This window comes from Equus przewalskii, chromosome 17, assembly GCF_037783145.1.
Source record: "Equus przewalskii isolate Varuska chromosome 17, EquPr2, whole genome shotgun sequence".
Classification (NCBI taxonomy): Eukaryota; Metazoa; Chordata; class Mammalia; order Perissodactyla; family Equidae; genus Equus; species Equus przewalskii.
Window position 1 is genome coordinate 42,328,339 of NC_091847.1, and position 12,059 is coordinate 42,340,397.

Below are 12,059 nucleotides of genomic sequence, written 5' to 3' on the forward strand. Positions count from 1 at the left end.
TCCACATATAAGTGAGATTATATGGTGTTTGTCTTTCTCTGACTTATTTCACTTGGCATAATGACCTCAAGGTCCATCCATGTTGTTGCAAATGGCAAGATTAATTTTTTATGGCTAAATAATAATCCTTGTGTGTGTGTGTGTGTGAACCACATCTTCTTTATCAGTTAGGAGTTTTAAAAAAAGTTTTTCTCCTGCTTATGAGTTACATTTCCCTACTTCATAGCATATTAATTAATTTTTTAATGGCTGCTGGGCATTGCAAATTTAACCTTGCTCTTTGCTGTGTATTTTTTGTCTACCTTTAGAAATGTTATGCATTGTTCTTGCAGGCAGTTAAAATACTTGTAGATCAGCTTTGTTCCTTTTGAGGCTTGTTTTTTAAGCATTGTTAGGGCTAGACTAGCCATAGTACTATGGCACCTTTTCCTGAGGTTTCTATTAAATATGCTCAATATTCAATGAGGGCTTTCCATCCTGCTGACAAGAACTTGAATTTCTCCCAAAACTACGTGAGCTCTGGAAACTGTTCAGCTTACAGTACTTCTGGTATTTATTTTCCAGTCCTTGAGGAGTTTTGCCTCATGCATTTATGATGCTATTCATCAGCAGACTCAAACGAATATGTAAATAGATTTCTGGAGCTTTCTTTACCATAGCTGCCTCTTCTCTGGTTATCTTGCAAATTTTAGCACCTCAGCCTCCATAGCCTCTGATCTTGTTTTCTTAACTCAGCAAGATCACTGTCATCTGTTTAGGTTGCTTCTCCTTTCAATACGATCCAGAAAGTGCCTCCATGCAGAAAGCTGAGGGTATTATGGGATCCATCTTGTTTATTTTTCTTCTCTCTGGGATCAAATTTCCCTACTTCTGTTTTCCAATGTCTGAAAACAGTTGCCTTGTATATTTTGTTCAATTTTCTATTATTTTTCTAAAAATTTGTAGAGGTATTGTAAGGTTCCAGTTACTCCATCATGGCTAGAAGCAGAAATCTAATAACATTTTTTACATGCTATAAAAACAAAAAATGATCCCAAGACGTTTGTCAAGCAGAGATGGAATACATTTGCTTTCATTTACTGGTTTATTTGTTTTTGAAATTAAATGTGTATGCTATATTATTTGAATAAAAATATAAATGTATATGTTAGAACACATAGATTTAAATATATGATCATAACTTATATTAACACTTATCTAATGACCACTAAAATTTTCCTTTATTTTTCATCTTGAATTGTGTACACCTTTAAAATGAATTCTCTGTACACATTCAGCAGCACAATTAGTAACTGTCTTGCAAATAGTAGCTTCTAAAAATGTATCTATAGGCATTTGAATTATTCATATTTAGTTATATGCCAGTTTTTAATGTTTAATTTTTATTTTCCTTGAATTATATTGCTGTCAGAGACATGGTAGATTGCTTTGTTTTCTACAACATGGCCTAAAATTTTTCCTTTAGAATCAGCATTAGATTTAAAGAAGTTTAGGGATGATGAGAGAATTTGACCTGATAACTAGACAAAATAGACTATAACTAGGATAGGTTCATATACAATATTTTACATTATATTTTTGGATATTGTATTTTATTTTTAAGTTTAAATCAGGCCACTCATAAATCTGAAGAGTATGTACTTGGTATAGAAATATAACCAAACAAAGAGAACCAAATCATTTTCTAACACCGTTGGATATAAATGGAAATATCATGAATAGATATACCTATATACATAAAATGGCTAAGCAAATTTCATGGCATTCTTATTATTGTTAACTTTCAAATCCTAATTTTACCTTTTTTCTTTATTTATGGCATAATAGGTCATGACAGAATTCTCCAGGAATGTCTATAAACTTTTTCTGAGTGACATTAAGCTTTACATAGTCCTGTATTGATTAAGATTTGTAGAACCAAGTCTATTACTCAAATAAAGCATGTTATGTGGAATGTGGATGTACCTCGCTCTACCCAATTAGCTAGAGTGTTTTCTCTTTTCTTAAAATATAAAATTCATCTTCAGGAAACAAATATTCTTCTTTAAGAATCAATAGAAATAGCCTAGTGTCACATTTGAAAGAGAAGGAAGGGAGGAAGGAGATAGGAAAAAAGGAAGAAAAAAACTGTCAATAATCCCTTCATTTAGGGATTAGAGATTGGATATAGAGGAAGTACAGTACTGAGTTTTCTTTAATTTAAAATAACTCACATGATAAACAGTACTATGAATATCACTTAATTCTCACAGGTGGTAAGGATTCCTAAATGGTGAACAGGTTCAACTTCAGTGCATTTTTAAAAATTCTTTTTTGTAAATTCTAACTTTCAAGATGCTGGTTTTGTTCTCTTTAAAAAAATCATATATATTTTTTCTACACAGATGTTTGAGTAATTAAGAACAAACTTTCTTTCCTTGTCTCTCTTTGCTACTTATGCCACTAAAATTGAAAATCACTATAAAGTATTTGCTAACAGTTGCAATCACAGAGCGGTTGGGACTGTGTTTCCTCTGACAGATTCAGTCTCTCTGGAACGGATTTTTCTATTTTTTTCCAGTCAGCTTCATTTCCATTTCCTTCTGGGTGCAATGCAACTGCTGTATTTATAGCCCAGGCTTAGCCCGAATTTGTAGAATATCTCAGGAGTTGTTGAAATATAACGTTATTTGCCTATACAAATCTCACCAAAATAAAAACACCAAGTCAAGTATATGAAAAGTAAATTTTAAATAAGCTGAATAAATTGGATGAATCTATTTAAGTTTTGTTTATTAAGCTTATCTAAGCACATTTCATTAGTCAATATGTTAGTATTTAAAAATCAACTCTGGATCTATTCTCAAATATGTGCACAATCTAAGGATGATACTCTTATTTAAGCTTTAAAGATCCATCATGCTTTTGTCAATTGCTGACTGCTATCAGCAAGATTGTCTTTAGTGGTTCCACAGTGTGATTTCTTAAAAATATTAACATTAAAATATCTTTAGTTTAACACAGAACTTTTTTTCTTATTCTGAAGAATATACTTTACAAACGATGTCCATGTCATTACCTCATTACAGGACAAAGGGCAATCACTTAGACCTTGGCATAATGTCACAGGGAAAGGAATTTTTAGTCAATTGCAGGGAAAATTACGTATATCAAAATACATATATATGTATGTATTGTGTATACATATGCAATCTATATCTATTTACTATATATCTATCTAGTAATGTAATATAAGCTAATCCTTCCCATTCTAATCTGACCTCTGCTTGAAACAGAAAATAACCATTGGTAATAAATTATAGACACTTGTTTACAGCAGTAAATGTGAACTGCTAGCCTCAATTCCTGAATTCCAAGACCCATGTCACTCCAGTTTCATGCTAGTGGTCTCCTGAGGTCCTGAAAGATCTTTGCTGTCTCCCCTTCACAGACAGAATCAGATTTGATAGAATATAATACCCATATATACGTAATCCCATGATCTCCACAATTTTCTATGACATTTTTTGCCTTAGTCTAAATGTTCTAGAGTGATCAATTTTGTGATATTATTTTATCCTAATAGATAACAAAAGAGAAATCTACTTACAGCCAATCAACATGACACAAATTGAAAATATTTTCTCGGAGTTGGTGTTAGGAGACACGTTCCCGAATCCTACACTGGTTAAACTGCTGAAGGTAAAATAAAGTGCCGTGACATATTTGTCTTTAATGGATGGTCCAGAACTTGAGTCACTGTCATTGTAACGTTTCCCAATTTGTTGTCCTAAGGAATCCAACCATCCAATTTTGTCAGTCAGGTAGGGCCTTTCTACATTCCCAATTGCATACCAAATGCAAGCCAGCCAGTGAGCAATCAGGGCAAATATGCACATTAAGAGCATTAGAACAGCAGCGCCATATTCTGAATATCGATCCAGTTTCCGGGCCACTCGCACAAGACGAAGGAGTCGAGCTGTCTTCAAAAGACCAATTAACGTTGTTGTCTGTGGAAATAAACGTGCATGGTCAGAAACAGTTGGTAAACATTTCAATGTGTGTTCCTGTGAATCAAAGCAGGTGGAAACAGATTAAAACAGTATGATAGCATTGAGGGTAACTGTATATTTGAATTAAGTATTAAGGTTAGTTTTTATTTTTAATTTTACACCTGCTTTGGAAAATACTTTAAAAGTGTGTGGTACATTAATTCAATATCTTCACAAACACCACCCATGGGACAGAGATTCTATCTGTCTAGTTTTATGCTCTAACCAAGTGCCTTGCACATAATGGGTACTCAGTGAATCATTCATTCAACAACAAACACTCCAGTGTGTTGCTGGTGTGCCTAGGAAGTGCCACACATTGGGATTATAGTGTTGAACAAACAGACAGTCACTTTTCTAATAGAAAGAGACAGTTATTTACTAGACAAACTGTCTTCTCTAATGAAGGGAAACAAGGTCCACTATTTATTGCAAAGAGACAGACATTTTTAAAACAAACAAATAGTAAGATCGTTTCAAAGAGCGAAAAGTGTGATGATGATAATAAAACAGAGTGATATGATAGAGGGTGTTTGGGGGAATGGGTTGGGATTGGTCCACATTAGAAAGGAAGCTGGAGGAAGGTCTTGCTGGGGAGCTGACATTAGAGCTGACAAAGCCCTGTGTAATGAGAAGGAGCCGGTCAAGCAGACAACTGCGAAAATTATTGGATGATTGCATGCATTCCTTAGGCACTATATTTGAATTCGTTTTTTTCTTCCTAAATGGCTTAAATTGATAAATTGTTTCTGGATATCCCAAGATATTATGTATTTTGCTTTAGGGTGTGATATGTGTAATTAATTGTATGATTATTATTGACCAGGTATCTAATGATAGGACACTTTTATATAATACCATGATACTTAACTGGTTGTTTGGATTTGAAATCTGATAAGTACAAATTACAAGTTCATTTCTTAGGATTCCTAAATAATGTCAACTATAAGTACTATATAATTCACAGGGCATATAATTATTCCATAGTTACATGGTGTTTACCAATCAATTATTGAGTCATTTTATGTGCTCATTGTTGGTTTTTATCTTGCAAAGTACATCCAACTGAGTTAAGAACACATATTTTAATTAAAGAAATAGCACATGCATAACTATCACCCTATATCTATTCATATTGACTTGGTGGGAAAAGAGCACTAAATATCAAGAAAACTCTTTTTATTAAAATTTAGTAGTAAGCGTTGTGGTATTTTCTTTTTCTTGTGTCAGAGTGGTCACAAGGGAAGGTGGGATCCCTCAGTCTCCCTTGAATACTTTTCAGTTAGTTTTGGAATCCTCTAGAAGTGAGAGGAACTTGCTTAGTTGAGATGTGCTTTTTACAATTGGACTTTGCTCATTTGGGAATGTGTAGACAGATGAGTCTTCTTTGTTTCCAATGCTGAGTTATTATTTTTCAGGGTAAAATAAAGAAAATAGCGTTTCTTTCTTCACAAAATTAAAAGTATATCTCTTCTCAATGAATAAATGGAGAGTTTAAGTTAGTGTTAGGTGGTTCCCTGAGAGAAATGTTCCACTATTTGTATTATCAATATTTTATCTTAGTAGTTATATGCTAAGACTTTGTACTCTGCCCATGAACTATACAAAGGAACAGGTGAATTTATGTTTGAATTTTACTTCTGTACCAGTGTGTCCCCTTGGATAAGTTATTTATTTAATCTCAAAGCATCGATTTCTTCATCTGTAATTGTGCATAATAATGTCTCCTTACAGGGTTGTAGATAATACCCAGTAAAGGGTAGCTCTTTGTGTTTTTGTTTGAATATCCCATATGCTTTTGTTTCTCAGTAAACAGGAATTTATATTGTGAGGTGGGTTGATAGAGCTTACTTATTTTCCAAATGAATTACTTTGACATCTAAAATTCCAAATGTAGGCTTTTCCACACTGGCCTTTCTGTCTCCTCAGGAAATGGCAGGGATTTTAAAGACAAGAACACCCTCTAGATGCACTGACTGCTCAGACTCTGGAAACAGGAATTACCCTGGTTCAATGTGTCTCCATTTCTACACTTCACAGCTTAAGTTGTGTCCTTATTTTTCCTCCTAGCTCTGTTACCTATTTACTTGCGTTGAGAAATCAGAAATACTCAGGTGATTGTTTAAAACTTCTTGCTTTGGAACAAAATTTCTCTCTGACCTCAAAATAAATGAAATGTAATGAAAATCTCTAGATATTTGGTTAAGGAAGTGAAACGCTTCAAAACAAATGAGCTGTTTTAACAACATTGTGATAATAAGTACTAAGGACTCTTCCGGCTGCAAAGATAGTAGAGTAAAAATGATGTTATGAAAAGAAAAGGAATCAAATCTGCTATGTGTGCCACCCTCCTTTCTGCCCTCCTCCAAAGAAATTTCTGATGTTTTATTCTAGGATTATATCAAAATGAGGTAAAACCTGGATCACAGTAAGTTTCTCTAAGCAGATAAATATAATTTATACACTAACACACAAATGACATCTTTTCTGGAAAAATTTCTTAAGAAATATGGTACATGATGAACTCTCAACCCAACTGACAGTACTTATACAAAATAATTGCAGAGGGAGAGACAGAGGTAGAGAGATTATTAAGCAGTTGTTTGATCTCTCAGTTGCATCATAAGGATGAATGAATAATGACTTCAATGGTCAGAGTGATTCTCTTGTGATTCCGTAACATGCAACCAAGCATAACTACATATGCTAGTTTGACAATGTAACAAACGACTTGGCCTTATTTCTCTTGTTATCAAGATGCTGCTAACACACCTGGGCATTCTTCCCTAGCTACAGTTGTGTACAGCACATCTTGTAGATGACATTTAGGATTGCAATAACTGTTTTCTTCTTCTTCATCTTTAAATAGCTCTTTAAAGATCTAAGGTGCTTTTGCTCCAGATTACAGAATAGAGAGAAGTGATTGCACCAAAATCTCAGAGTGGATAAAAGAAGGAACAATCTCCCCTTGCTGATTTGTTGGGGACTATTAGTGCCGATTGCGTAGTTCAATTGACTATCTTTGTACTATTTGCAAGAGAAAAATTGGACCAACAACTGCCTTATAATATAATTGTGTTAACATCATAATTTGGTAAAGTAAATGTTTTCAGAATGCATGTTTATCTCACAGTATATCTAATTTCATGTAATATCCAGAAATATTATGGAAATCTGTCTCTGTGGATTTTTTTACAATTTTTGAAAACAGAAATAAAACTATCCTTAAAGTTATCACAACAATTTTAAAAATAGTAAAGAATTTTCTCTTAGATGTTACTTCTTGAAATTTTCACTGGTATTAGAAAAATATTGTCTGTTTATTGTTACTTTTGGTAGAGACCAAAAAAACATAAAATCTTGCTAGAGGTAGTGTGATTATTATTACGGAAAACAAAGATATCATGAGGGCAAATAAGATATAGAAAGAGATGAGCCATTTTGCAGTAGATTGAAGCAAGGTACTTTGTTTTGTAGTCTGCCCATGAACTATACAAAGGAGACAGAATGAATTTAACAAGTTGAGTCTTCACTTCACCAACACTCATGCCATCTCAGAACTTGACTCCTTTACTGTGGCTGAATGATATTTCAGACTCTTTTTGCCTGAATGCCACAGTAAAGAAAGTCTACTTATTTAAGACTTTTATTTTTAATACACTTTGTCAGAATTTTTTTTTAAAAGAAGGACCCTTCCTCTGGAAATTTAATTATTCAAGTTTCTGGGTGGCTGATGAATATCATCCAATTTCAATTTTTTAAAAACATATTCACATCCAGAGGTTATTAAAGCCCCAGATACTTTCTTAGATTGAGGTAGAAGTTAGTTTCCTCTATTAGGTACGACTTTCTTAACTAAACTTTATTTAAAAAATACGTATGCTAAACAACTGCAATTTTGTGAGTATGTTACATATTAGACCCAGATTCAAGAAGACCATGTGATTTTTTTAGTAGACTTTTACAATAGATCAAGCAATATTCTCTTTTAATGTAAATAGAATTCTTTTTGAAGGTTAGAAATTAGAATAGGTGATTTCTTAGCAGTATTAAACAACTCTCTACTGAATAATAAATTTGGCTACAGTTCAGCTGAGAAAGCCTCATCAATTGGAGAAAATCTTATCTCAAGAGTTTTTCAAAATAAGTTTGAAAAATAATTTTACTTTTTTTTAGTAAGCATTTTCAAGAATCTTATATTTAAAATACTTTATTTCAGACGTTTACTCCCTAAAACCTTTGCCTCTGATAAGCAGATAGAATTATTCTTTTATAAATGAGGAAATATAAGTATGTGATCTTTAGTTTTGTCTAGTGTTGATAGAGTGAATCGTCACTGAAACTTTCTACTTAATCCATCATTCTGTCCTGTTTGTCAAGAAATATTTGGGTACAGGTGGGGAAATGGGAACACTTACTGAGGAATACATTTCATAACTCCACACTCATGTTTTGCTTTAGATTTCATTTCAATTCCCTCTAAGCTTCAGTAGTTGTATACACTATTTAATGCATTACTTACCCAATAAAACCCAATAGTACTGAAACTAGGTTCTAATCTTTTGTTCAGCTTGAGTCACACTAGTTCAATATTTCTAAGGACACATTCGCTAATACAATCAAAGGGCTACATTTTGCATGTGTAAAAAACCCTTGGGGAAATCACCTAACTTATCCTTCCTTTATTCATATTGAACTTCACAAATTCCTCCACAAACTATTTGTTTTGAAGAGAAGGAGATTTGACAACATCCCTGGGTAACTCACTCTAATATTTAATAGCCTTTACTGTCCAGACGATTTTACTTTTATTTTATTTTATAATTAAGATTCTACTTTGCTGCAATTTGAACTCACTTTCTCTTTCATTAGTTACAGTTACATGGAAAACTGATCATCAAATGATTCTAAACAGTAGTAGGGAAATGTTGCCATGAATAAACAATTAAGGATATTATATTTTTAAAATGGGAATTAAACTTGATCTGAGAAATATTTAACCAAAAATTGTACCATATACCATCTCTAGCAAATCATAATCAATCAATCACATGCAAATGATGAATAAATGATCAACTTAACGCAAAATGATTTTTTTTTGATGGAATGTTTTTCTATTTCCTTAGTTCAAAAATTACTCCACTGGGGATCCTATGTCCCTCATTTGTCACATCACAGATTTTTGGAGGCATGACCAACAGCTTCAAATACAAGCCAATGGGCACTTATGCTTTAACTCCCAAGAACAATGTAAAGAGAGAGAGAGTTACTTTATGGGTAGACACAGATGTGCAAACAGGTCTTCAAAATGTGCTTTGTTATTTAAATTTGAAGATGAGTATGTCCGATGTTTTAGAAATTTACTTCCAACAAACTAATGAATAGCTGCTGTAAAGATCAGCTTCAGAAAGAATAGTGACCAGATGACCAGAGTTTCTATACGGATGCCTGCTAAGTTTTCCCTTGTGTCCTTTCCATGATTCATCTGCCAGACTAGTAAAGCAAACATACCAATAAGGGCAGAAACTCCTCTTTTCTATTAGAACTTTTCTTCAAAGAGCACTGTATTTACTTAGGTTTCAAAGGCCTTTCTTGCCTGCATTCATGATTCACGAAAAATAACAGTAAAGTGTGAAAGGAGAGAGGTCAACAGAACAAGTAATTAATCAAAATAATATTAATTTTCAGGAAAGGAAGAGGTTTTTGAAGCAGGCAACTAAACAGAGTACTCTAGATTATTAGTGTTACTATCTCTGAAACTAAGATTTGCCACAGATAAGCACAATATGGGAAAACTTGTGGTAGACAACGAAAAGTTGACTTTCTGGAGACTGAGCCAATAATATTGTTCCTTTGCTTCGATGATATGAAGGTAATTTGCTGTAGGTGGCATGATGTTTGATGATACAAAAATTAAGAAATAGTCTTTTCCCTGGTTATCTGGATGGCGTTAACATCAGGAAGATATTAATGACACAGGCAAGCCCAGTTATTGCTACTATTCATTTTCTTTAACATGTTTGTTTAACATTACAGAAGATGCTCTAGTTATTAGTAGGAGATTTGAATTTACTTAAACTAAAAAATGATTATTTTGAAAAAAATGATCAATTCTGCTCACATGTCTGCTTTAGTAAAAACATATATGCCAAGCTATACTCAGCATTGCTAACATACATGTTTTATAGATAAAATAGTATAAATCCAAAATTTGAATATTTCTTCTTCTCCAGAGTTAAATGTAAGTACCATTAAAATGTCACAGTAGCTTACCATTTAGGGAAATTGGCAAGGAAGACATTAATGTTTAATTAACATTGACAAGATTCTTTTCTCTAAGGTCATCCATGATGCTGTGATGCATAGAAGAAAACATTTTAATAATCAGTTAAAATTAAGCAATTAAGAAATCATGACTGTTCTTATATTTAGTTGAGAGCTACTCCTTCACTTGTTTATTTGTGTATTTATTTTATAGAAATGTTCACCTGTGAGCACATGAAAGTCCTCTCCTGGACTTCCTCTTTGTCCCAGATAAGGCCACCAGATCTTGTATATCTAACCAACAGAATCATTCTTGCCACTTTTAAAACTGCAGGTTTCAAGGCTTTACCTCAAATCTACCAATTATGAATCTCCAGACTCTTTCTAAGATCCACACAGAAATTGATCCATAGTCCTGATGCAGAAACACTGATCCAAACCAACATTTGCCGTGATTATATTTAATTTATAATTAATCTCATTTCTTTTTCTTAAACTCGCATATATATCTCTCTAGTTGCTCATGCAGTGCCTGACTTGCCTACATGCCATCTGTACATGCATGACTAATAGGTATGTCAAATTTAACATGGCCCAAACAGGAATTTTCCCCCCATAAGGCATCTTCTTCTCTCTAGGTTTTTCCCATCTGGATAAATACGTGATCATCTACAAAAGTTGCTTAAGCCCCTTCCCCTCCAAATAAAATGTTTCAAACAAGAAAAAAGAACAATAACACAATCTTTGAACCATCATTATTCTGCTTTTTCTTTTACTCCTCCACCAATATTAACCCATCAACAAGACCAAACAGCTCCCCTCTAATATATTCCGAATGTATCTATGTCTCTTCACCTCTATTGCCACCCTGCAGTCCAAACTGTTGTTGTTTTGTTTCTCTTACATTATAGTAAAGGCTCTAGAATTTGTTCCCCTGCTTCTACCCCAACTAAGCTGTCTACAGACATCAGCTGTGAGGTCTTTCAAAATGTCAATCAGATCATGTCATTCCCATCCAGAAGGCTACCATTGCAGCCAGAATAAACACCAAACCCCAGGGCTTCATGTGATTTGGTCCCTGCCTCTTTATCCTCATATTTTAGCACTCCACCCCTCACTCACCGTGAGGCAGTCCAGTGGTCACTGGCCTTCTTTCTGTTCTTCTAACTTGCCAAGCTTGTTCCTCAACTGGGCCATTTTCACTAGTGTTTTCTTTTGCTTGAAATGCTCTGCATGAGACTGTTTCTTCTGGTCAAGTCTCAGCTCAAATGGCACCTCCTCAGTGATCCTCCCTAATCTCCCCATCCAAATTAGCCACCCACCCAAGTTATTCTGCACCGTGTGCCTCTTTCTTCTCAGCTCACAAACATCTTAAGAGGAAAAACAAAAACAATAACCCTTGTCTTCACCATGTGCAGGCTTCTAATACTTTCCTTTTATTACCAAGATTCTAGCAAGAAGAGGCCCTACCCATTTTGTGTTAATTTCTGAAGCCACTTTAGTTTGGTTTGTGGCCACCATCTGATCCAATTAAAATCAACACACATGGAACTGACATATCCAGTGACTTATTTTCAGTCCTCATCATACTTCATGTTTTTACAATATTTGACATCCTCTTCTTGAATTTTCCTTTACTTCCTAGCAGAGTACGGCAGGTAGAAGTTCTGTAATGCCTAGAGCTGTCTCCAACAACAACAAAAAAGTGTCTTGTGTATTATATAACTTTTCAATGTCCCACAGTCATTTGTATAGGTGAACAGC

At 33.9% G+C, this 12,059-nt stretch overlaps 1 protein-coding gene across 12 annotated transcripts in view; it reads right to left on the minus strand.

Annotated features, from left to right (window-relative positions):
• Positions 1-12,059, minus strand: part of KCNH7 (potassium voltage-gated channel subfamily H member 7) — a 472,129-nt gene that overhangs the window by 60,878 nt on the left and 399,192 nt on the right. For all 12 annotated transcript variants that reach the window (XR_011528781.1, XR_011528782.1, XR_011528780.1 and 9 more), the window contains one exon: positions 3,590-3,989. Coding sequence is in view for 8 of the 12 variants with exons in the window: in XM_070581419.1 (XP_070437520.1) it covers positions 3,590-3,989 (400 nt within the window). In the remaining 4 variants the exon portion in view is untranslated. The remainder of the gene's footprint in view (positions 1-3,589; positions 3,990-12,059) is intronic.